The sequence below is a fragment of the Miniopterus schreibersii genome (assembly GCF_964146895.1).
Source record: "Miniopterus schreibersii genome assembly, chromosome: 13".
In the NCBI taxonomy this organism is placed as follows: domain Eukaryota; kingdom Metazoa; phylum Chordata; class Mammalia; order Chiroptera; family Miniopteridae; genus Miniopterus; species Miniopterus schreibersii.
The window spans coordinates 54,240,050-54,266,826 of record NC_138113.1 but is presented as its reverse complement, the minus strand read 5'-3'; the positions used below and the strand labels follow the sequence as shown (position 1 = coordinate 54,266,826).

General features: G+C 54.0%; 1 protein-coding gene across 1 annotated transcript; it reads right to left on the bottom strand.

Annotated features, from left to right (window-relative positions):
• ZAP70 (zeta chain of T cell receptor associated protein kinase 70) lies at positions 1 to 23,567 on the bottom strand. The gene is made up of 13 exons (XM_081156309.1): positions 23,421 to 23,567; positions 13,004 to 13,519; positions 12,183 to 12,343; positions 7,305 to 7,443; positions 7,106 to 7,193; positions 6,986 to 7,032; positions 6,723 to 6,774; positions 5,543 to 5,735; positions 4,856 to 5,062; positions 2,157 to 2,349; positions 1,933 to 2,073; positions 1,713 to 1,825; positions 1 to 510 (listed from the first exon to the last, which is right to left on the bottom strand). Exons 2-13 carry the CDS (start codon positions 13,403 to 13,405, stop codon positions 387 to 389), a joined length of 1,860 nt encoding a protein of 619 aa, XP_081012435.1. The 5' UTR covers positions 13,406 to 13,519; positions 23,421 to 23,567; the 3' UTR covers positions 1 to 386.
• Between the last annotated feature and the right edge of the window lie 3,210 nt (positions 23,568 to 26,777).

The window sequence follows — 26,777 nt, the reverse complement described above, 5'->3', positions numbered from 1 at the left end:
TCAAGCAAAAGGCTGAATTTATTCCAATGGTTGAGGTCTTGCCACCCAAAGATTCCCAGTCTTCCCCTTCAGGGCCCCAAGGAAGGAGGATCCTTGTTGTAAGCACCCCTCAGCTCAGGGCCCCTCAGTACATACCAGCCCAGGACCAGGCTACACAATCTCACCCCCACCCCAGGGCTTCCCTCCTCCCCCAGCCAGAAAGGACGGGCAACCAGGTAGGGGATGCTAGACCGGTGTGGGCCTGAGGCCTCAGCTACCCCCTTCACAGCCCAGCTGCGGGGCAGAGGAACCGGGCTGGCCCAGCCAGACAGGAGGTCCTGGGCTGGGGCTGCAGGCACAGAGCAGAAGCTGGGCACAGGGGCCTGAGGCCCTGGGCAGGCTGGTGCTCAGGCACTGGCAGCCTCGACCCCCTTCCCACACTCTGGGGGGCCCTCAGCCTTGCTCGCCAAGCTGTAGTAGTAGGTCCGCATGCGCTGCTCCACAGTCAGGAAGTCAGGACGGTCCTCCCACCTGTGGGGGGTGGGGCAGATCCAGGCCACTGACCACCAGCCAGAACCCAAGTTCAGCTGGAGGCGGACATGCATGGGGCTCAGAAAATCATGGGGCTGTCGAGGTGGTGAAGTACTGGGTAATGGAGAGGTCAATAGAAGGGCTGCAGACGCACAGGACGTGGGTGTTAACAAAGACTTGGGGAGTTGAATTCACTGAGTCCTTAGCTGACAACTATTGACCATGGGGAGCTGAGCTACTGAATGCTCAGTAGAGCATGTGCGTGGATGTGCCCAGGGTCAGGGTATATGGGTACTAGGTGCAGGCTTATTAGTGTGCAAAGTATGCTGCCCACAATGGAACTGAAAGTTGGGGTACTGAGGGTGGTTGGGTGGTGAGGGTTGGGGTACTAATGGTACCATGTGTGGAGGATCCATGCACTGTATTAGGTGTTTCTTGTGAGGTAGTTCACATGTTTGAGTAGGGAAGGCTGATCACCTGCTATTTATTTATCTTAAGTAGGGTGTCTATTTATTGGATTGCGTCGGTGTCTGGGTATCACTGTCACAGGTGTTGGCCAGTGGAGTAATGCGTGTTGGGTGGACTGGGAAAGGTAGCAGATGCTGGAATGCACACACGTTGCACAATCAGTGTAGGGTGACAGCTTCCTTGGGTCTGTGCTGCCTGTTGTCTGATGGGAAGTTGGGATATTGATGGTGTTAGGAGCTGGGGTGTTAAGCTTTAACCAGACAGAGGTGGGGTTTGAATACACTGAGTGTTTGTGTACTTCAGCAATGGCCTGTTTGGGTAATTAGGTGTTTAATGTTGGCTGGTGGGGAACTGAGGGATTAGATGCTGGAGTATTATCCTGTGCCTAAAAATTGGTACCCTATTCTGGGTAACAGAGTAGTAACCCGTTTGAGTATTGTGGTATCAATGTGTTGAATGTTGTCCGGTGGGGGCCTGGGGTTTAGAAGCTGGAGCACTGGGTGTCTGTCCACAGATAGGGTGGTGAGGCGTTGGCCCGCTGGAGCAGGGTGAGTGTTGGAGGGTTGAGCACAGACGCAGAACAGTTGAGTGTTGGAAGGGCAGTGAACTGGTGGGTCTTTGGGTGGGATGACACCCAGTGGAGTTTTGTTGGGCTGAGTGACTGGGCACTAAGACCTCCTGCCCCAGGCCCAGGTGTCAGTTGAGCCGCGTCCCTCCCGCCCACTGGCACTCACTTGTAGATCCAGCAGTCGGTCATAAGTGCATACATTTCGGGCGGACACTCTGGTGGGCACTCCATCCGCTTGCCCTGCTCGATGAAGGCCATGACCTCGGGCCCCTTCATCTTCTGCTCAAGCCAGAGCCAAGTGCATACGTGAGTGCCCAGGCCCAGCCACCCCCACCCCCACCCCCGCCTTCACACCCAGCCCAGTGCCCCCCCTTGCCCACGCCTGCCTTGTAGGGCTTCTGGCCATAGGAGAAGGCCTCCCACATGGTGACCCCATAGCTCCAGACGTCACTGCGGCTGGAGAACTTGCGGAAGTTGATGCACTCGGGCGCGTACCACTTGAGTGGCCACTTCCCCGCCGAGCGGGCCTGGGGAGGGGGGACGCTGCTGGGTCAGGGCTTGCGGATCCTCTACCCACCCACCCAGCTGGCACCAAAGGGGAGGGGCTCACGGTGTAGTAGCTGTCGTCGGCGCCCAGTGCCTTGGAGAGGCCGAAGTCGCTGATCTTGGCGTAGTGCCGGTTGACCAGCAGGACGTTGCGGGCTGCCAGGTCACGGTGCACAAAGTTCTTCTCTTCCAGGTACTTCATCCCCATGGAAACCTGGTGCAGCAGCTCTGCCACATTGCTGACGGGGATCTCCTCCCTGGGGGCAGGGGAAGGGGGGGCAGCCGGTAGGGACAGCCCAAGTTCCCAAGGGGGCCAAGCCCATGTCTCTGACCCAGATGGGCATGGCTCATGCTAATTAAGCATCAGCCACGGGGCTGGGGACACCACAGTGAACACATAGTCAAAGCCTCTGCCCTCGTGCAGTGTCCAGGCTGTAAATTTCACCCACATATACGATTTCCACACTTATCACTTGTCTGCATCTTCCATGTTCCCTCAAGGGGTCTCACAGGCATCTCAAAGACTGTAAGGACAGAGCTAAGCTACAGATTGTACACACACACACACACCGCTGCTCCTCTCTCCCCTCTCACCCCCAGCAGCTCCACCTCTCACAAGCTCAGGCCAGAGCCCTGCCCTCAGCTCCCCTCTCTCATGCCCACCCTCCAGGCCGCCAGCTTACTTGGCAGCTCTGCCCTCAGGACCCTCCAGAACCCCCTGCTTCTCGCACTTTGGCTTCTGCCACCTGGCCCAGCCTCCATCATCGCTCACTGGACCAGAACATTCACCTCCGCCCTCGACCCCATGGTCTGGCCTCCCCAGAAGGGAGTCAGGGTCCTCCTCCTCCTCTGCTCACAGCCTTGAAGGGTCCCCACCTCACTCAGGGTCAAAACTCAAGTCCTCCCCATGCCCACAAGGCCCTGCAAAATATGACCCATCACCTTCCCACCCACATCAGTTCCAGCCATAGGCCCCCTCACTGTTCCTCCACCACACCAGGCTTGGGTGCACCTCAGGGCCTTTGCACTGGCCGTGCCCTCTGCCAAAAACACTTCCCCCAGAGCTGCACTTGGCTGCTTCCCTCAGTTTGCACAAACCTCACCTTCTCACTTCTCTCCTCCCACCCTGACACTCCCAGGCCCTCTTCCACAGTACTTATCTCCTGACATACTCCACACTTTATTGTATTATAATTATTTAAAGCCTCTCTTCTCCAACCAGAATGCAGAAATCTTTGTCTCTTTTGTCCACTGATGCATCCCCAGTGCTGTGATAGTACCTGTCACAGAGAAATCGCCCAAACACCTGTGCAATGACTGAATGCATGAGCTGGGCCCACTAGGAAGGCGGGCACACCAGCAAGAGTGGGGGCTGGCAGGCACCTGCCTCAGTGAGTGTAAAAGACTATCTGTGGGAGTAAGAGTCTGAGGCGTGCCCAGCCAGGTGTGGCTCAGCGGTTGAGCGTCGACCTAGGATCCAAGAGATTGCAGTTCGATTCCCGGTCAGGGCACATGCAGGAAGCAGCTGATCAATGACTCTCATCATTGATGTTTCTCTCTCTCTTTCCCTCTCCCTTCCTCTCTCTGAAATCAATATTTTTAAAAAAAGTCTGAGGCGTGAGGGAACACAAATGAAATTGCAATTTCTTTAGATCAGAGGTCAGCAAATTTTTTCTGTAAAGGGCCAGGTAGACAGTAATATTGTAGCCTCAGAAGGCTGAATGTGGTCTCTGCCATGTATCCTCATGTTTGCTTTTTCTTTTACAACCCTTTAAAAATGCAAAACCAGCTCTGGCCAGTCTGGCTCAGTGGTTAGAGTGTTGGCTAGTGGGCTGAAGGGTCCCAGGTTTGATTCTGGCCACGGGAATGTACCTCGGTTGCAGGCTCCATCCCCAGCTCCCAGTTGGGGTGCATGTGGGAGGCAACCAATTGATGTCTCTCTCTCTCACACATCAATGTTTCTCTCTCTCCCTCTCCCTCTCCCCCCTTTCCACTCTCTCTGAAAAGCAATGGAAAAAATATTCTCAGGTAAGGATTTAAAAAAAATCAAAACCATGCAGGACAAAAGCAAGCCATGGGCTGCAGTTTGCTGACTCTGCTTTAGGTCAGAGACAATCAACCTAATTTCAGGTGGGTTATGAATCTGGCCAGGAGAGCTGGGGTAGGAATAATTACAGTACTCAGAGCCAATACTCAGAAAACTCTCATAAGCAGTGCCAGCTGCTGCGCTAGCACTTTATAAATATCAACTCATTTGATCCTCACAAGGGCCCCTTAAGGTAAATACTGTGATCACCACATGGTACAAATGAGGAAACTGAGGCCCAGACAAATTAGGAGACCTTCCTGGAGTCACAATAGTTGGTGGCAGAACTGGGACTCAAACAGGGAGGTCAGGTTCTGCCCTGTGGGCATGAGTGTGCACATCAGGGTGTGCTTGGGGGTAGGTGTGAGTGTGTCTATGAACACACAGAATGAGTGTGGGCCCTGGCCAGGTATCAGTTGGTTAGAGAGTCATCCCAATACTCCAAGGTTGTGGGTTCAATCCCTGGTCAGGGCACATACAAGAGTCAGCCAATGAATGCATAAAGAGGTGAAATAAAAAATCTCTCTCTCTCTCTCTCTTCCACTCTATCACTTGAAAATAATTTTTAAAAAATAAAATAAAATAAAAATAGAATGAGTATGCACTCAGGGCGGGGCACACCCATGAGTGGACAGGATGAGCCCCGAGTCCCAACCACCCAGCAGCCCAGGGCTCACTTCTTCATGATGAGGAACTTGTGCAGGGGCCCGCCGCCTGCCATCTCCATGACCAGCATGAGGGCCTCCACCTGGCAGACGCCGATGAGCCGCACAATGTAGGGGTTGTCCAGCTGGTGCATGATCTGCGCCTCCCGCATCATCTCATCCTTGTCTGCCTTCTCTGTGTTGTGTTTCAGCACCTTGATGGCCACGTCAATCTGCTTCCTGCCCATGCCAGAGGCACACACGTAAGTCAGCACAGGCCCTGCTCGGCCCCTCGTGGCCCCAACCTGCCTCCTCCACCCTGGACTTGTGTAGTGGATGCTGTGGTTTGCCCCCCAGATCTCCCTGCAGCACCCAGGCACTCAGCCAAGTCCCTCCTCAGAACTGCCCCTCAATGGAAAGAGCAGTTTCATTCAAAGTTACATTCTCCCCTAGGCAGTCTACATCCAATGACGAGTGGATACAGGGGTTCAGGGGGCCCCTCTGCAGCGCCCCTGGGATTGGCCAAAGCCTGTGATCAGCCACTGCAGCCTGGCCCAGCCTCCCCGCCCCACGGTGCTTCGCTCACTCCCTCTCTCAGGTGCAGTCCCCAAGTGCTATTAGGAAATCCTCTAGCAATGTCCTGACACAGGGTCTGTTTTCCAGGGAAACTGATGTCACATCCTGGCTCCACCCCTCCCCAGTGCATGGGGGCAGCCGTACTTGCGCATGCGGTAGACGCCCTGGCGTACTGAGCCAAAGTTGCCGCAACCAAGTTCGATGTCAGCTATGAGGAGGTTCTCGCGCTTCAGGAAGAGCTTCTTGTCCTTGAGCTCCTCGGGGTCACTGTAGGGGCTCTCATACACGCTTGTGTCCATGGGCATTGGCCGCGGTTTCTCTGGGGACGCTAGGCGTGCTGGGCACACAGAAGCATGCACTCCCAGGTCAAGAGGAGGGAGAGAGGCAGGGGGCTGGGAGGGCAGGGAGCCTCTGTGCCCACAAGGCATGTGCCCCAGACAGGGGTGTACCTCTTAGAGCATGTACAGGCACATGGGTACATGTGTGTGCATATGTACACGTGCACTCCCGTCTATGGGTGCACTAGAAAGCCACGTCCAAGTGGACCCCAAAGGCTTGTGCATCCGTGTGCACGTGCAACCATGTGTGCCCTGTGTGTTTACGCATACACACCCATGTATACTCCCACCCATGTCTATAAGAGTGTTAGTGTGCCAGCTGGAATGTGCACACCTATGCCTGTCCATGCCCGGCCACATCTCCATAGCACCATGCAGCTGTGTTTATAAGGGCTCCACAGGAGAGCCTCTGTGTGCACACACAGCCATGTATGTTCTCTGAGCACACACGTGGGAGGGTTGCATCCACACATCAAGCACACGAGCATTGCAGCAGGGCGTGTTAGGAACATGGCCTCTGAAGCCTATCTGCCCAGGTCCAATCCCACTCCCCCACCACCTGGCTGCGTGACCTTAGAAAGTTACTGCCCTCCTTCCTCATCTGTATATTGACAATAATTACTGTGACTACATCCTATGGCATGTCAGGAGGACCCAACGAGCTCATGTGCACATCACATGATCGGAGTGTAACTGGCACATAGTAGATGCTTAACAAATGTGTTTCTGTGCTCTGGGCATCCCAGGCCAGGCACGTGTTCTCCCCTGCACATCTGCACACGCCCAGGTACATGCACACAGGAAGGGATAATGGGTGTGCCCCCTGCAGGTGTCTGTAGGCACAGTGTGTACACAGGGCCAACCAATCCAACTGCCACAGGCCAGGCCAGGCCCACCGTCTCCCTGGACATACCCTGAGCCAGCCAGAGACCCTGCCATCAGCCTGGCATCAAACCGACCACACATCTCCGCCTCTGCCAGCTCACCTGGTTCAGGAGTATATCCATCTGAGTTGAGGGTGTCGATCCGTCTCTGAGGCTAAATGTCATAGGGTCACAATGGTCAGTAGGGCCCAAGCTGAGGGCACCAGCCCCTCTCATGTGACCCATATCCTCTGAGGACTCCCAGGGACAGTGACAGGGGACCCTCTCCCATTCCACAGCAGCCCCACTCCACCCCAGCCTCGCCCTGGGAACGGGACCCATAGCCCATCCCTGAGACCCCAACTCTGAGATGCTGGCTGACTCACGTGAGTGAACGTGGATGGGTGGGCTGGGAGTGTGGGAGCAGCGGCCCCTGAGGGAACAGAAAGGACGGTGAGGGGTGAGGGACAGTATCTCCTGCTCCCCCATCCCGTGGCCCTGCGCACCTGCACTGGCGCTGGCACTGGTGTTGGGACAGGCCTCCTTCAGACAGTAGATGAGCCCGTCTGCCTTCAGCTTCAGGTACTCCACCAGCTGCAGGGGTGGGGGGTGGTCAGGGTCAGCTCCTCTCCTCCCCAGGAGCCTGAGCACCTCGCAAAGGGGTCTCCCTCACAACAGAGGGGCAGGAGGGGGCGGGCGGCTCACCTGCCAGAGTGTGTCAAACTTGGTCCCCTCGGGTATGCAGTACTTGCCCGCCTTGTCCTGACTGATGAGGTAGTGGTACACGGTTTTCCCATAGATCAGAGACAGCGCGTACGTGCCCTGCTCTTTCCGGGGCCTCAGCCTGGCGGGGACAAGGAGGGAAGGTCACCCCTATAATTACCTGGGCCCCTGTCGTGGTGTCCCCCTGCTGGGCCCCAGTTCCCACACCCACACCTTATGGGCTCGGTCCCCCGGAGCTTCGTGGAAAAGCTGCAGGGATTCGGGGAGTCAAGGCTGGTCAGGTCCCATTTAACTTCCAGGCCTACTAGTAACCTCCAGGCCAGTGGGACCCAGGGGTCAGAGAGCAGAGAGGGGAATCACAGTGTCACAGGAGACTCAGTGATCTAAGGGCAGACCATTCACAAAGCAAAACTGGGCCTTACACAGCACACTCAGCCTTGACACTCAGCCACCCACAGCTGGACACTGGGCCATCCACAGAGGGATACCTGGTCCTCTGTGGTGGAATACTGGGCCACACATGGCTGGACACTTGGTTTTCCACAGGGGACACTCAGCCTTCCCAGGGGACACTCAGTCTTCCCAGGGGACACTCGGCCTTCCTCAGGGAACACTCAACCTTCTGCAGGGGACATTCAGCCTTCCCAGGGGACACTCAACCTTCTGCAGGGGACATTCAGCCTTCCCAGGGGACACTCAACCATCCTCAGGGGACACTCAGCCTTCCCAGGGGACACTGAGCCTTCCACAGGGACACTTGGCCACCAGTAGAGGGCTACTGACCATCTATGGTGGACACAAAGTCACTCAGAGAGGACAGACAGGTCTACACAGGTGGCCCTAGGACCATTCTCTTGGGGAAAGTCATTTCTACACGAAGAGCAACAGAGGTAAGCACAATCCTGTGGCTAGATCATTTTGTACAAACCAGGACATAGACCCGCCCATTGTTGTAACAGACCGACCTTTGACAGAATGAGACCCTTGACTGTCCTCTGGTGGAAATTTGCCAAAATAATCCATGACTCTGAATGCAAATTGAGCCCCTCAAAGATGGGCCTTTGTGCAGTAAGACCCTGTCTACCCACACACGCGTGCACACACAGACCCCCTGACCACTCTGGGGGGTATGTCTGGGAGGGGTTCCAAAGGGGACCACAATCCAGAAGAGGTTAAGAACCACTTAACAATATACTCTTGAAGGCCTTTCTCATGGGTCGTTTGTTTTCACACTGAATCAACCAGACCACAAATGCTGCAATTATGCAGAAAGGCAGCAGCTGGCAGCAAACAGCGTAAGGAACAACTTATCAGCTCTGAACTGTGGCCAGTTCTACTCGTGGCCCTGGTCTCAACTGCAGGCCTGAGTGGTACTCATTTTTCTATCACATCCTGCATCCTGATCCCAGAGCCAGGCCAGTTCTGGGCATGTCCCAGGCCTCAGGACCTCCCTTGCCCTGTGTGGGGTTCTGTGCCTACAGTTTGACCTTCAGCCCCTAACTCTCTATTTACTGAGAAGCAGTTATGGACTATAGACCCACAAGGAGAATCTACGGCGGTTTTTGCTGAAGCCCTTCCTGCCTAACTTTCCAGCAGTCTGGCTCACTGTAGCTGCTTCTGGTCTCTTGGCATTTTCCCAGCACAAGTCACTGACCCTCATAATGTCACTGCTCCAACTGCTTCTGAACCTCAGCACCAGCCTCAGTCCCTATACTATTCCCAGATCCTACCCCTTCAGCCTCAACCTCCATGGCCAATGTTGGTCCTACCTCCCTGAGCCTTCAAGCCAGCTTGACGTCCAAAGCACTGGCTGTTCAAAGCCAGTGGCCCTGGTTCTCCTGAGACTCCTCTTATCTCAAAAGACTGGTTAACTCTAAGCCTGTCATAAACTCCGCTGTGTTAATGCAAAAAACTGCAAACTTTTCCTTTGGGCAATGGAATTCTTTGTCAAATATCTTTCATGGAAGCTTAAGATATGAAACAAGTCAAAGCTGAGCCGGGCCCTGGCTGGTGTGGCTCAGTTGGTTGGGCATTGCCCCATATACCAAAAGAGTTGCTGGTTCAATTCCGGGTCAGGGCACATGCCCAGGTTTCAGGCTCGATCCCCAAAAGGGGGCATGCAGGAGGCAGCTGATGGATGTTTCACTCTCACATTGATGTTTCTCTCTCTCTCTCTCCCTCTCTCCCCTTCCCTCCCCCCCCCTTCCTCTCTCTCTAAAAAAACAAACAAAAAACAATTAAAAAATCTTAAAAAAAAAAAAAAAAAAGCTGAGCTGGGATGAGGGCTCAGGAGCCCACCTGCTGCACGCTCTACTCAGTTACTTCATCCGCTACCTCCCCCAAGAATCCTTTGATACTTTCAGGGGGTCTTAGGCAACCGGGCAGAGGGGGACTTTTAAGACCATTGGAATGGTGCAATCATTGTCTGTATGTGGGAAAGAGGAAGGGAGGAGAGGGGAAGAGAGAAGAGAGAAAAACCAAGACAGAAGGGAGGCAAAAACTGAGGTGATGAGAAACTGAATTGAGTTGAAACCAGGGAAGGAAACCCTGGACTGTAAAAACAAAGAGGAAAATCCATGTGATAAAGGAGAAAGCAGAGATGAAGAGGAAGAGCCAGCTACACCAGCAGGAGAGTCCTACAATATCCCTTTGTTGTGTGCAGCGTGGAGAGAGTCCCAGAACCTCTGGCACCTGGGTGAGCGTGTGCACGAGCAAGTGAGATTCAAATTTATGTGAGGCCTGTGACCAGATGTAGGTAATGCCTTAGAAAGCATCATGTCCGAGATGGGGTGTGTGCAGCATCTGGATGAAGACAGGTACCAGCTGGACAAGCACCAGCCCTCACCATGTACTAGAAGATGGAGCCCTCTAGAAGCACCAGAGGCAAGCTCTGCCCTCAAGTTTATAACCCAAAAGGAAAGGAGCCCAAGCACCCATGTTTGAGAGGCCCATCACCTCCATTATGACCTCCTTGCTCCAATCCTATGGTGGACTTTGCAAAACTGGCTGCCTTAATTCCTCTCCTGTGGGTAGTCCCTTTTCCCACAGTGTCCCTGGTTTTGGCCACATGACTTGCTTTGGCCAATAGGACATCAGTAACATTACACAAGCAGAGGCTTAAAAAGTGCCAGTGTATTGTCACTTTCCCTCTGTGGCTACTCATGGGAACCCTGTGACCACCACCACTGAATAAGCCCAGGCTAGCCTACTGGACAACGACAGCACTGCGGCCAGTACATCCCCATCACCCAGGGGACATGGGGCCAATAGCCAGACACATGAGCATGGCCATCCCAACCTATTCAGTCCCAGCCCAGCTGACCCCAATGAGAACGGCTCAGCTGACTCACAGAGTTGTGACAAGTACAAAAATGTTGTTTTGAGCCAGTAAGTCTTGAGGCGGTTTGTTATGTAGCAAAAGCTAACTGATACAAACGCAAGGCTCAGTTTACCCTCTCAGAGAAAACAGCCCTATCTTAAGTTGTTCAAAAGCCTTTATTACAGCTGAGCATTATCTGTAACATGCATTCAAGAGTTCCCTCAGGAGCCTTAGAAACTACTCCAATTTTATCCTACGTCTGTCAGGCAGGGTAAAAAATTAATTTTATTGGCAGACAACAGAATCTTGTATTGGAACCTGCATCCTGTGGGAGGCCTGCAGGCAATCTGGTGCCCACGCATGGACCGCACATGGGTGGGGAAGTTGAGGGAGTCTGTGGGTTGGCCCCAGGAGAGGAAACAGCCTAGGAGAGGTGGGTGAGAGTCAGGATTCAGCCCTATAGGAACTTGGCCATGAGAAGGGAGGCCCTCAAGAACTCACAGACATCTTGGGAAGGGCATTGGGCTTCCTGAGGGCACAGAAAAGAGGAAGGAACCAAGTTTCTCTATATCTCCAGCCAGGGTGACCTTAGCTGACATCTGGATAACATCTGTTATACAAAGGGACCCGTGTAGTAGTAGTGCTGGCAGGGCTTTCAAACACCCAGCAGGTTATGTAAATCCCTTTAGGGGTTCTTACACAATAACAGACTCACAAATATGGCTCAGCTGTAACTCAGACACGGCAGAGACACACATCCACCCACATGTAGTAAGAGCTAACATCTGGTGCAGTTTTAGTATGTGCCAGATACTATGCTATTACTTTACACACATTAATTTCACGCAATCCTTATAACAGGCCCTTGGGGAGGTACTACTCTCACCCACAGGGCAGTCAGAGGAAGTCGCCTCCTTCCCTCACTCCTCCTGCTCCAGCCCTCACTTATTCCAAGGACACTAGCCTCCTTGCTTTTTTGTGAACACGCCAAGAGCCTGCCTCCTGGTCTTTGTATTTGCCATTCCCATTTGCCAGAAACACCCTTCTCCCAGGACCTGCACAGCTCACCCCTCACCTCCTTCAGTTCTTCACTCAAAAGCCACGTGCTAGGAAAGGTCATTTCTGGCCACCTAGTCTCAGTCCCCTCCCCACCTGTGCAGAGAGCACTGACCACCTCCTGACACACTCTGTATGTTACTGAATCATCTTTTTTGTCTCCCTCCTCCACAAGGTCTGTGTCTGTTTTGTTCACTGTCATGTCCACTGAAACAGTGCCTGGCACATAGTAGGTATTCATTCAGTAAATGTCTGTTGAATGAAGGAGAGGAAATTCACCTCCTTGCCACGAGTCCCAGCAGGTAAGCAGCAGACTCCCCTGGATTGCAACCCAGGCAGTCCTGCTACGGGGCCCTCGGCACTGCTGCTCCTTCCCACAGAGCGGCCCTGTGCTCGCTCAGAAACGCACACGGAGCGCACGACCCGACACTGAGGCCTGCCCCGGCCTCACCGCCCCAAAGCCCCCGGCCCCAATCCCCACATACAGGAACTTGCCGTCGGTCTGCGAGCCCGCGTAGAGTTTGCGCTCGGCCTCCTCGCGCGTCAGGTTGCTGTGGTACCAGGGCATCCGCTCGTGGGCCGTGGTGGCTATGAGTTTCTCCACTTGGGGCGCCTGGCTGATGATAGCCTGCTCCAGGGCGTCACCCTAGGGAAGGAAGGGCCAAGGCCACGCTTATAAGCGACCTCGAGTGTGCGGCCACAGGAACCCTATTCCATCTCTTCGACCCTCCCCACGGCCTCCGTCCCCATGAGACCCCTCCCTAACCTACCAGGGCGCACTTGGGGTGAGTCCTTCAGGCTGCTGAGCACAGCCACCCTCCCCGTCCCAGGCTCTCTCCCCAATCCACCCAGGCCCCACCCATCCAGGGCCAAGCCCCAAGCCCCAAGCCCCAAGCCCCAAGCCCCAAGCTCCAAGCCCCAAGCCCCAAGCCCCGCCTCCAGCCGGCCCCAAGCTCACCGCCAGCTCCAAGTCGAGCACGTCGATGTAAAGCAGGGTATCTAAGCCCAGAGCCCACCGCCCCACTGACTACCCTACCCCAGGGCGAGGCCCCCACCCTCCTCTCAAACCCTACGCCCAGACCAGCCCAAGCCTCGCCCCATGCAGGCGGAGAGCTGGCTACCTCCACCTTTCCTTCTGGGAGTTTAGGCCCCTGCCTCGGAGGCCCGCCCCCAGCCAGGGCGCAACCCCTCCAGCTTCCAAATCCCACGCAGCGCAGCAAACCGCAGGCTGCGAAGAGGACCGCTCTCTCTCCCCCAGTCCCCTTAGCTTCCCGGACCCCCAGGGTCCCCGGGGCCCCGCTCTCACCTCCAGCTTCCACGTCTGGCGCACGTAGTCGCGCACCATGGCGTCGCGCAGGCAGTCGAAGACCCCGGGCTGCGGCTCGAGCCCCGACGGCCGGTTGCACGGCTTGCGCAGGTTGCAGGGCAGCCCCTCGGCGTCGCGCGAGTAGAACTCGCAGAGCTCGGCGGGGCCGCAGTGCGCCGTCCCGCCGGCGATGGCGTAGGTGCCGTTGAGCTGGCGCTCGATGGAGAAGTGGTGGAAGCGCACGTTGTGCACCAGCGAGAGCACGTAGCCCCCCAGCGAGCGCAGGCACTGGCGCAGCAGGAAGAGGCCGTCGGCCATGCCCGCCAGCTTCAGGTGCTCCTCGGCCTCGGCGCGCGAGATGCTGCCGTAGAAGAAGGGCAGGTGCGCCGCGGGGTCCGGCATCGCCGCCGCTGCCCGGGACACCGCGCGCCCTTGCGCCTCGCCGGACCCTGTGGGTCAAGCGGATACGGGGCTCGTCAGGGCCTCAGCTTCGCGTCCTGAGCTCCGTCCAGGGGCCTGGGTACAGTGGGAGGAAGATCACATTGAGGGGCAGCCGTGCCCATCGTGTGGAGCCGGCTTTGTTCCAAAATCACCTTGGAGAGGAGCTCCATCAAGGAGTCCCAAATCCGCCCCTGACTTTTCAGAGACCTTGCGCAGAGAGCCCAGACGCCCGCACTGGCTCACGCCCACCAGCACCTGGAACCATTCATTCATTCATTCATTCATTCATTCATTCATTCATTCATTCATTCATTCCCAAACACGTGTTGAATTCTCACTGTGTTTCAGGCGGGTGCGGGAGACACGGATGAAAAGACAGACATGGCCCCTGCCCTCCTGAAGATAACAGTCTGAGGGGGAGGGAGGTGCAATAAACAAGGAAAGGACAGAAGAATAATTATAGGTTGATCCCAGTGTTACAAAGGAAAGAGAGATATTAAGAGGGAAAGAGGCCACTGTTGCTGGAATGGCCACCTTCTCTGAGAGGTAGGTTTGAGCGGAGAGCTGAAGGGGGAGGAGGAGCGAACTTCTCCTAAAGCACAGGAGAGGGCAGCAGGCAGAGGGAGCAGCCAGTGCAAAGGCCCTGAGGCTGGAGCCAGCTTTGCTAATCAAAGGAACCTTAATCAGCCTTCCCCTCCCCTTTTCCATTCACACCCTCAGCGCTACAAATTCCCCTTTGCTCTGCCCCCTCTGCCTTCATGGGCAAGTTTCTAGAAAGCATAAGCTAATCTTAATACCCATCAATAGGGGGTTGGTTACATATATCAGGGTGTAACTCCAATGTGAGCTTTGATAGAGCCATTAAAATGAGGTGTGTGACTGGGAAGTATGGTCGTTTATAGGGAGAAGGAATTAAGGCTATTTAGATAAATAGATATCTGGTGAGGCAGACAACCTAAAATTATCTACCTTCAACTTTCTGGGGTAATGATGCTGGGCACTGGATTACACAGTACTCTGCCATAAAACTCTGAGAATGTACACTTAAGATTTGTTCATTTCATTGTATTGGACCCTCAGGTTAAAAACAACAAAACAAAATATTGAACCCTAGATAATGATCTGTGAGCAGAAAATTTTAGGTGGGTACTGATGACTGTAATTCACTTTGAAAGCCATCCAAAAAATAGCATTGACTGATGGCTGAATAGATAGGGAGATGGGTACAGTCAAGTCTTGTTCACAGTAGTTGTGTAGTCAGTGCAAACATGGAATTGGCAGATACTGAACCATTGTTCCAGAGGAAATCCAGGGTTCAGGTCCTTCGCTCAGTCACAACATTTCCGTTAACTGAACAGTACATAGCCTTGTTATATGTGTACTTCTGTCCAAAGACTCCTTCTACCATCGACTCATTCATTTGAACTCGGCCAACAGCACTATATTTTTAAGCGCATCTAACACATACTGTTTTTGTAAGGAACCTCACAGCCTCCTTGCACCTAGAAACACTAGGCAGCACTTCAGGACTGCACTGGGGTGCCAGGTAAGCAGTGAAATCACCAACAAACAGCACAAAAGTGAGGCACCACGTAGGCTGTAAGGACACTTGCTTCCAGTATGAAAACGAAAACCAGAAGTCAGAGGGCCACCTTGTTCCGCCGGCCAGGTGCAAGTCAGCAGGCTCACATTTCTTCCTGCTCTGGCGGATGTTCTCGAATGACTGTGAAAGTGCCTCAAGTACTAGCTTGGGGTTACAAACAAATGAGTCCAATGAAAACGGGGATCAACTGTATGTGACAACACAAATATAGCAAAATGTGAATTGTAGGATCTAAGGGGTGGCTCATGGGTATACAATTAATTCTTCCCATTTTTCTGTATATTTGTGAGTTTTTATATAACGTTGACAAAAAAGTATCTCCCCGTTGCCGCTTCTGATCATTTCTCTACTAAGGTGGGCCCAGCAAGGCCACCCAGGCATAGGTTGTGTTCAGGACAGGGTCCCTGGGTGCCTGTCTTAGTTAAGCAAATGTACACAGGGGCCACAAAGAAAGCTTTTGTCGATGAGAAAGGCTGCCTCTCCGCCGGTGTCCAGGGACATGAAGGGTGGCTACTGGGTCTGAGAGGAAGATACAGTCAGTCCTCACTTCACGCCATCGATAGTTTTGTGGAAACTGCCCTTATAAGTGAAACGATGTATAAGGACCCAATTTTACCACAGGCTAATTGATATAAACAAGAATTAAGTTCATACAGCATATTTCTGGTCACAAAAACACCACCAAACTTCTAAATAAAGACCCAAAACTCTTCTAATATTAAACATCTACCCTGGCCCCGTAGGTCAGTTGGTTAGACTATCGTCCCAATTCACCAAGGTTGCAGGTTCAATCCCCGTCAGAACACATACAAGAAACAACCAACGAATGCATCAGTAAGTGGAACAACGAATCGATGTTTCTCTCCTCTCCCTTCCTCTCTCTCTAAAGTCAATAAATAAAAAATTAAATTTAAAAAATTGAAATAAATGTGAGCTATTTAAGAGAGGTGAATAAAAAAGAAGAGGGTTATTTTCCAACCTGCTGATGCCAGTTCAGGGTCATGGTGCTCGGAGCCCATCATGGCAGCTCAGGGTGCCAGGTGGGACCCACCCTGAACAGGACACCCTTTCATCTCAGGGTCACTCACACACACACACTCCCTCAGACTGGGGCAGTGTAGACACGCTGATTCCTCTCATTGCTCATCTTGGGGTGTGGAAGGAAACCAGAGTCCCTGGAGAAAACCCACACAGACATGGGGAGAACATACCAACCCCACACAGCAGCCCAGCTGAGAATCGAATTTTTTTCTCTCTCATCAACATTATAATGAAACAACATTGAATGCAAAACACCGTTATTTGAGGACCTGCCCTACCGAAATCGGAGTCATTTCAGGGGAGGCCTGGGTCAGGGCAACTAGGGGAGAGGCCAGAATCGACTTTCTAACCAGATTGCTTCTGACACCAGGGCTGGGAGGGCCGGGCTTGAGGGGCTTCCTACGTGTCCCAACGGTTACCTGCAGGCGATGAATCGGGGACTGTATTTGTGTCCTCACATACAGGCACAGGTCACCAGCGGCTGCCCCAGGCTGGGGCCGGGGGTGGGACTGACTACAAAGGGGCATGAGGGAGTTTCTGGGTTGAGATGGTAGCTTCTCAGCTCTATGCATCTGCAAATCTCACAGTTTTTCACTAGTATGAGTGGATTTTACAGTATGTAAATTGTAACTTAATTTTTTAATTAAAGGGGGGTAAAGGAGCTGGAAGGTATAGACATACCAGGAACTAAAAATAACCGAAATAGGAAACAGAGGGCTGTCTACATTCCTGCTCCCTTCTTGACTCCTACCCTCCCATCCAACCTCAGCCTGCCCCACCCCAAGCTGATCTCCAGGCTCAGGGGAGCACCGATATCACCACCTGGAGGGTGCCGGGCGAGCACCGAGTGCCCTCCTGGGTACCAGGCCCCCTGAGTGAGGGACACTAGTGACCCCCCTCCTGCTTGACCATCATGGCTCTCTTGGGTGGTTGATGACTCCCTGGCTTGCCCCCTCCCTCTCTGATCGTTTCTCCTTTCTCCCCTTCCCCAACCCTGGTTCCTTTACTTGGGCCATCCTGTCTGTGGCTACACATGCTGCCACACCCACCTGCCCAGTCCAGATCTCTCTCCTGAAGTTGGTTTGTGTTGCCACTACCTCCTTTGATCTCTACCCATTTCTATTAATAAAACCTGAGATCCATATCTAACTCGCATGGTGCCTGTGGTTGGTTGAACCCCACAGTCTGTTTCCCACAGGAACTGAGCTCAGGGGTCTGCAAGTTGCTTCTAGGCAATTCCTTCCCAAGGCCTCCCTTGCTCAAGAACCTACTGTGGCTCCCTTCTGCCTACTTCAATGACTCTAACCAAACTTCTCTATCCAGCCTGGCTGCGCTATTAGCTTTCCTTCAAATTCACTTCCGAACTTTTATCCATGCAGTGCCCTCCACTGGACCCACCCTCCCCACTCCTCTCCACTTCCCCAATTCAACCAGCCCCGCCTCACAGACTCATAGAGCTGCTCCCCATAAAGGGCACAGGACAAGGCAGCAAGGAGGGGGCCTGTCCAGGGACGGTGAGAAGGGTGGTAGTAGTGAATCTTGAAGGGTGGGGGTAGTGAATCTTGTCTCTGGGCAGGAAACTGTGGTAGGAAACTGTCAGCAACACAGTTTAAGAAGCTCCTCCCTGAGCACAGCGGCTGCAGGTGCAGCCTGGGTAGCTGAAGGCAGTTCCTGCAGAAGCCGGGGTGGGGAGAGGCTGGCCCGTGGGACTCAGTCCAGGGCCAAGGTGTCCCAGAGACAGAAGCGTTCCCTGTGCATTCTCAGTTTTATCCCAACTTCCCTGTCTCACTGCCAATAGCAACAAGAGCTTTCACAGGAGCTGGCCAGCCCACAGCCTCCTGTGTGCCCCTACCCTTGGGTAGGGGGACCAGATGTTTCTCTCCTGAGCTGTGTCCCAGCAGACTCCACGGCTCTCACAGGAGGCACACCCACCATGAGACTCCCCCACTCTGGGTCTGCCCGGGCTGGCCCCAGCCAGCCTCCCCTTGATCACGGGAGCTCCTGGGGGGTCAGAGATCCTAACTTTGCCCTCCTAGAGTGTGCAGCTCCACCGAGGGACCAGGGACACCCGCCTGGTTCTCACAGCCCAGCCCAGGAGATGAAGAGGAGGAACCTTTCATGCTTGGCCAGATATATCTGCCTGAAATTCCACCATTCCAGCATCCTCCTGGGGTACAGGCAGGGTTAAATTATATCTGTTCCAGAGAGAACTGACACCCCAAACACACTGCAAAGGAAAAAAGGGTCAAGTTGATCACATACATTTTGAAAAGCATATTAGCATATTAAAGGCTCGTGTAGCCACTATGGAAAACAATATGGAGATTCCTCAAAAAATCAAAACTGAACTGCCACATGACCCAGCAATTCCACTTCTGGGTATTTATTTGAAGAAAATGAAAACACTAATTTGAAAAGACATATGTACCCCCACGTTCACGGCAGCATTATTTACAGTAGCCAAGAGATGGAAGCAACCTGGGTGTCCATCCACAGATGGTAAATGGGTAAAGAAGATGCCATACATATGACAAGGGGATATCAGCCATAAAAGAGAATGAAGCCCTGCCATTTGCAACAACACGGATGGGCTTCGAGAGCATTATGCTAAGTGACGTAAGTTAGACACAGGAAGACAAATACTGCATGATATCACTTACCTGTGGAATCTAAAATACAAACCAAACAAATGAACAAACAAATAATAAAGGCTCAGAGGAGCCCTGCAGGGAAGGACCCTTTGGGCTTTGTTTAATCCCAAGCTATGTAGCAGGGTCTGCAAGGTCTATTGTCCCACACACCATATTCTGAGCACCAAAAGCCCCAGTTAAATGCCCATCAAGAGTGCCCAGAGGGGAGACAGGCTGCAGAGGGAATCACCCAGCTGGACCTGCCACAGGGCGGGAGTGGCCCCAGCCAGGCCTACAGGCTCCACACGCCTCAGCCAGACACCGGAAGTGTCCCTCCCACCCAGGGTACTGATGTAATGAGGGCCCAGGCTCACTGCCCACGCTTCCTTCCACTGACCCCAGGCCTCTGCCCAAGACCCCAAGTTCCCCTGAGCCACTTTTTCTGCTCCTTTGTCCACAAGCCATGGTGGGACCCCCTGTGACCACCACAGAGGCAGCACAGGCATTTGTCAGTCAACAAAATGCCACCTTTGTTTCATTATAAGTCACAAGGACAGCAATCAGCATGGTGCCATGGGTGGCAACAGGCTCTTTCCTATCTTTTTCCTGATACCGGGACATCAGATTTTCATCATGGAACCATGAATCTACTGCACAGAAGCAGGTGTGGTCTTGAGCATAAGTTAAGCTCACCAGACCCCATCTGGAAAATGAGGCCAGCAAAGGTGCCCCACACCAAGGGACTGGGGGATTCCTGAGAGCGGGCTCGCCAAGCACCAGCGCGGACCCTGGCCTCCCCTGTGCTATCACTTCCTTTTCTACTTACTCCCTGCCAGGACTTTCACCGCACTCAGGGCTAAAGCCCAAATCTGCCCCATCACCTCCTCGAACTCCCTCCCTTCCCACTAGCCACACAGGCCTCCTTATGTTACTTGTTCAGGTCACTTGAACAAGTCACATCTGGCCCAACCTCAGGGCCTTTGCACTGCCTGTTCCCTCAGCCCAGATACCTAGCATCCAGTTCCTTTGGGTCTTGGCCTAAATATCACACACACACCCCTCTGCTCTCCCAAGGCCCATCCTCCTGAACTCCTTTTCTGAAATCATCTTCCCTGCCCTGGCCTGTTTGTCTCAGTAGTTAGAGTGTCAGCCTGCGGACTGAAGGGTCCTGGGTTCAATTCCGGTCAAGGGCACGTACCTCGGTTGCAGGCTCAATCCCCAGCCCCAGTCCAGGCGAGTGCGGGAGACAACCAACGGATGTCTCTTTTTCTCTCTTCCCCCCCCACCCCTCCACTCGCTCTGAAAAGCAATGGAAAAAATATCCTTGGGTGAGAAATAAAGTAAAATAAAAACAAAATTGCTTTCCCTTCTTTCTCCATCCCTGTCTCGGCTTTATTGTTCTTCACCACCGAAAATGGGATATATGTATCAACTTGTTGACATATGACCTTTGACATATGACCCATTTTATGAAATGACAGAATGTTAAGAGCTGGGAGAGTGGAGACTTTGTTGTTCCCCTACCTGTACCAGCAAGGTACACAATATGTGCCCAATACATATTTGTGGTGCGCAGAGGCCACCAACCCGGGCCTCTCTCACCCAGCCTGCTGTGATGGGTGGAGACACCTCTGCGGGCCCTTGGAACCTGGCACCCTGGGGAGAGATGAGGGGCCATGGGGGCTTCCTTAGGAGAGAGGAGGGAACGGATCTAGAGGCTTCCTCCACCAATGGAGGAGCCAACCCGGAGGAGCCTTTGCACAGGCTATTTCCTCGGCCAGGAACAGCACCCACAGCCTTCTCCTGGCCAGATGCTGCAGGTCCCCTCAGCTGTCCCCTCCTCCCAGAAGTTTCCTCCCAAGGCCAAGTCAGGCACCTCCTCTGCTCTCCCGGGGCCCATCCTCCCACATGGCAGCCCTGGGGGCTGCATAAGACCACTGTCTGTCTGCTCCTCTGTCTCTGACCAGCTGAGCTCCCCAAGGCAGAGCCTACAGCTGTCTTGTTTTCCACTTTGCCCCTGCTTCTCCCCAGTAAATGTGTGTCACACGGGTAACAACACCGCCTCTGTGCCAGGGACTCTCCTGTACCTCTTCCGAGCATTATCCTTTTAGTCCAACCCTTGCCTTAACTGCATTCCCTGGGAACTGCTATTCCCATTCCTCAGCTAAAGAAACTGAGTCGCAAAGGGATTAACGCAGCCTGCAATGGCAGTCAGGATCTGAACCCGGGCCTCCCTCACCCAGCGGCCAGCATTAACCCCTCTAGTGAATGTTCATTAGATGGCAGAATCCTCGGCGCTGAGCTGGGTGCCACATCCCCACAGACCTCAGGCTGCCCTAGGGGGGCTGCACCTTGAAGTGCATTTGACTGTCAGGGCCCGGGCTGGTGGGGGCCAAGGGCATGTCCTCACACCCACAGACTCTCCAAGTGTCTTGAATGACTGAGCAATACCATGAGACCGCTCCCCCACCCCAATCTCTGCTGCCTGGGCTTTAAGGGCCGTGTGAGCTTAGCAAGGAGCAGCTTTCCCTCTCTCAGTATCAAGCTCTGTAAAGGGAGACGGATGGGAAAAGTGGAATGAGTCGGGAGAGCGGAGCCTAGTTGAGATGTGGGGACAGCATGGTACTGTTCTGGGCACTGTGGGGTATTCAGCAGCATTCCTGGCCTACATGTCCTACATGCCAGGAACCCCTGCTTGGGTCCTGATTAAATGTCCCCTTTATAGAACATTCCCAGGGGATTTGGGAGAGGCAAGATTGGCTCCGGTTGAGAACCAATGCTGTGGGGCCTTAAGCCTGTGCTAGTGGCTGGGGCAGGGAGGGGTCACTTGGAGAGGTCTGGCCCCACCCTGTAGCCCTAAGAAAGTCTAGGAGCTGTGACGTCCAGAGCCCAAGACCACCCAGAGCTAGTAATGATCATTAAAATTATAGTCGACACTGGAGCAACACCGGTTTGAACTGCCTGGGTCCACTTAAACACGGATTTTTTTCAATAACTATATAGTAAGCCCTCCACATCTCCAGATTTGCATCCATGGATTCAGCCAACTGCAGTGGAAAAGAGTATTTCTGATCCGCAGTTGGGAATCTGCAGGTGCATGGAGCCGACTGTATGCATTGTTCTATGCCATGTTATCTAAGGGGCTTGAGCCTCTCCGGGGGTCCTAGAATCAATCCCCCGTGGATGCAGAAAAATGACTGGGGATTTGAAAGGTATACATGGATTTCTGACTGTGCAGAGGGTCAACACCCTTAGGCCCCACTTTTTTCAAAGATCAACTATAGCAATATGCTTCTACAGCACCTATTATATGCCAGGCACCCTAGACATGTTCACTCACCTAATCCTTGCAAGAACCCTGGGAGTAAAGGATTGGTGGGTTTGGGACCTGAAGCACACAAGTGGAGTGGCTTGTCCAAGGTCACACAGCACACACAGTCAGTGGCAGAGCCAGTTTGACTCTAGGCCTCCCAGCTCCAGAGTGTACACTTAAACTCCAGCCAGGCTGCCTGCTGCCCAGTGTCCCTGCCAGGCTGGGTGTGTGAGGCTGGAGGACAGGTGAGAAAAGAGACAAGCAGCTCTGCGCTGGTAGGAGAACAGCCTTGGCATAGGGCACCCGAGGACTTCCCACCCTTGGAGTCCCTGACCCTAATCTCTCAGCAAAGCTTTATTAAGCACCTACTGTGTGCCAGCTTCCCTGGCTGAAATAAGAGTAATGAAGATCATCTTGAGTTGCTTGCGACACAACCCCTGTTCCTTCCTGCCAAGACCCTTTCCGGCCTGGGACACCTTCCCCAACCTCTCACCCAACAGTCAGGAGCCAAGCACCTACTAGGTGCCAATATTTACATCTGCATGTAACAAACAGGCTCGGGATGGCCAAGTTACTTGCCGAGGACACAGTGACTGAGCAGGATTCAAGCCATGTACTCCTTTGCCTCTCTGGGCCTCACTTTAATCCGAGCTGCCCCACAAGTGACTGCAGTCTACCCTGGACCCTCAGGGAACTTGGCAGCATTTTGTTGTTCAAGTTCACAGCCCCGCTGAGTCACACGGGGCCTGAGGCCAGAGCTTTGTCTGGAGGTTTCTCTGCTTCCGGGAACCAAGGATGCCGCCCTGACTAACCCGGAGGAGGCCAGGGACGGAGCAGGCATCTGTGTGTCTCCGGGACACTACCGCCTGGCTGAGCCTCTGGAAGGGGAGCTGTTTCCCTCGGGGTGGTCACAAGCCATGTCTGCTTCCTTCTGCAGCTCGACACCACCCATCCCAGACCAGCTGCCCTCCTGGTTCTTCCCAGTGGCCTCCTGACTCTGTCTCCTCCACCAGACCCAGGCCACCCCTGGGGACGGTGGCCAGCTGCTGCTCCATCTAAGATGGCTTACCCGGAGATGTGCAGATGGATGTCAAGATAAACAGACCACCTGCAAGGTCCCTGGTCCCCAATGCTGACAGACAGTTGGTTCTAGATGAAGAACTGGGGCCCAAGAAACCAACTCGGGTTTCTCTGTAGCCCAAGCCCCAGCAGCCCACCGAGGCTCCTGCCGGCTAATCGCCCCCACATGTCCAGGCATGTAAGGAGGTCCCACCCCACCAGGGCCTCTCACAGAGGGAGGACTTATTCCCTCCCTGCCAGCTACCCCAGAGCCCCCTGGGGTGCTATGCTGGCAGGACAGAGGCAGAAGGCTGAAGGATGGCCACTCACCTGGACACCAGCCGCGGAGCAGAGGCCCAAGCAGGGCAGGGACCCGGGCGGGAAGGCCTGGTCCTCCCTTCGCAGTGTGTTTCTCTGAAGCTCAACCTATTTCCTTGATGCAAAGACAGGAAAGGGGGCTGCGTTTGAAGCTTACGTGTAAGTCACAAAGTGCTGCGTTCAAGGAAAACTGCAGGCCACGTGCTCCTGGGAGGGCAGAGGGAGTTTCCGGGGCCACCAGTGCCCGCCCCAGCAAGAGGGGGACTGGGACTAGCTGCAGGCCGGGGTTATACAGGAATGACGATTCCAACAGCAACCCCCAAACCTGGGGGGAGGCAGAGGGGAGCTGTGTGCACCGGAATGGGAGGTGGGACAGCACAGTGGGAGGGGGATCCCCAGGACTCACTGGAAACTAGAATGCCCCACTTTCCCCTCCCAAGGGGGCACAGTCGGAGGCCTGCCCTGGCTGACCTGCCCGCAAGAGTGATTTGTTTATTTCGCAGGCAGGTTAAAGACGGAGGAGAAACCTACTGGGTAGGTTCAAACCTCAGAGGTTCTGAGCGCCTCCTGTGTGCCAGGTTTCACACAGGCCTTGGGCAGCAATGCCAGCTCTGTCTCTGCCCTCAAATGGCTCACAGGCTGAGTCCTCAGGGAGGCGGGACTGGGATGGCAGAAGCCTGGGCACTGCGCATCCCTAGGGGAGCCTTGCGCAGCCTGGACAGTGTCAGGGAAAGACTCTGAGAGGGGTCAGTCATATCGGTCATATCAAGACACGGAGACAGGGTATTCCTAGGGCCCACGCACCCCCTGCCCTAGCCCAGCCTCACCTCGGACCTTCCCCTCACACTGCACACGGCCGATCACTGCCTCCTGTTCTGGCCACAACCACTTCCTCACCGTCTCTCCTTCCCTTCCCTCACACTTGCCCACCACCGTGATGGAACCTGCCCACGCTCTGACCAGGTGGCCACACCTCGCATCTGCTCCCTCGGGCCTGCGGAGCGTCTCTGCTGCACAGCCAGCTCCTGGGCTTAGCGGCCACTTCACCCCATCTTTCCCTGCGGTGCCCCAAGGCTTCTGGGGGCTCTCTCATCCCCACTTCTTGCCCTCTTGGACCTGCGGGGCCTTGGGGACCTGCGTGGGGCTGTCCTGGGCCCACTGTTGAGACCCTGAGAATCTTTCTTCTCTGGGTCCTGCTATGCTGGGTGAGTGGGCTGAGCTCCCCAACCTGCCTGATGTTTCCTCCATGCTGCCCCCAGATCTCCTTTCCTGAGGGTCCTCTCCCGTCATCTCTGCTGTCCCCCAGCTCACTGAGACTCCCTCTCCTCATTCAGGACATCTATTTTTCTGGGCTCCATGCTGGGATACTTTTCTCCTATGTAGGTTTCCAAAAAAACTTTTTTTGTTGGAAGCCTTCCCTTTCCCCACAGGCACTGTGGAACTCAGGATGCAGGAAAAAACTCTCTTTGTTTCCATGCTGGGTCCTCCTTTCTTGGGGTGGTGAGAGAAGAATGCCCAGCAGGCTAAGCGGAGAGCAACAACAGCATCAGAACCACCTAATCTACAGCGGTAATAACACTAGCACTTACCGGGCACTTGCTATGTGCCAGACAACGCTGCAAGCAGTTTACAATTTAACCCATTTTTCGGATAAGGTAAGTGAAGCCCAGAGAGGTTAATTAACAGATGCCCCACAGTCCACCTTGGGTAGACAGAGGAAGAGAAAACCTTGGTTGCAAAGTAGCTCTCTGTGAGCCAGACTCCTAGAGACCTGGAAGGTGAGCAGGCTACATGTGGGTGGGGCACCCAAAGGGCAGCAGGTTTGGGGCTTCCAGTCTTAGGTGGTCAGGCCGGAGAAGGGGACTTTCAGCACCTGAGAAGCACTGGCTCAGCAGCCCTCTCGCCCCTTCCTGTCCCAGAGGCCGCCTCCTGAAACTACACAGCCCAGACAGTTGTGAGATGGGCCTGCAGATAAGGCCCCCTGTTCTGCCAAAGTGGAAGAGATAGGTGGATGTGTCTTTTGAAAGTTCAGGGGAAAGAGCAAACAGGTGGAAACGTGGGCTGGGAAAGTTGTGGTGCATTTGTCCCCGGTGGGTTTCGGTAAATAGTCACTCCAGACAGATAAACAGCCTTGGAAGAAATTGATGGCTCACTCTTACACCCCCAGACCTCTGCCCACACTATGTCCCAGCCTGAACTCTCTTCCCTCACCCCTTCTACCGCCTGACTCCTCTTCCTCCAGGTCTCTGATTAAAAGTGGCTTCCTCCAGGAAGCCTTCCGAGCCTCAAACTGGGCAGGGTGGGGATTTGTGTCAGTTTCACCTACCTTTGTGAGGGCCAGATTTGGTTCCAGAGTTAAAAGGACACCAGGCCACTGCCATGGAAACTTGCAGCAGGTGGGCTGGGGGGGGAGACCTCACACCTCAGACCAACGATCCCCTTGCCCCAAAGACCCTTCCTCATTTCTTTCCCAACTGAGTGTCTTCAGCCAAGCAGCTCACCTACCTTTCCTCTGAGTGGCCAGACAATGGTGACGTTTCCCTTCCTGTTCTTTTCTGGTTCTGCTGAGCAGGTTACTTGACCTGTGTCCTGGCTTCCTCATCGAGGAAATGGTACGTACCTCAGAGCCACTGTGAACATGAGAACAGGCCTCAGAGCAAGCACCTCACTCTTGCCACTGTCATCACATTAGCATCATCTCTGGATTCCGCCCCTCCCCTTTTTAATCCGCACTCAAAGATATGTTTTTATTGATTTTTAGAGAGAGAGGAAGGGAGAAGAGAGGGAGAGAGAGAGATTGAGAGAGAGCGAGAAACATCAATCAGTTGTCTCCATATGTGCCCTGACCAGGAACCAGACGGTGCTCCGGCCAGGGCCTGGACTTTCCCGTTTTTCACAGTGCTAGTGAGTACTTGTCCAAGGGCAGCAAGGGGCTCCCTTGCGCCCTCCAGTGACAGCTCTCAAGTTCTGCATCCTTCCAAGCTCAGCGCAGGGCCTTAAAGGTTGAAGGTGACACCTCTCCCCCCTCCCCCGCCCCCAATTTTTTAATCCAACTTAAGTCAGAAGAGAATCAATTGTCCTCAGCAGCCACATGCTGTGCCCTCCCCTGGGGTTCATCAGATGGCTGGCTCCTTAAACACACAAACCGCATTAACAGTGTCACAAATGTCAGTGTCACAGTTTTCAGACCGTCCTTTGGGGGCCCCCTATTTATTTAACACTGAGTTCCTACTCTGTGCCAGACTCTCTTCTAAGCAGCATGGATCTGCTGTGAACAATACAGGTGCAGTCCCATCCCTTGTGGAGTTGACATCCTAATGAGGGAGAGAAGTAACCAATAAATGAGTATTGTGTAATATATGAGGTAGT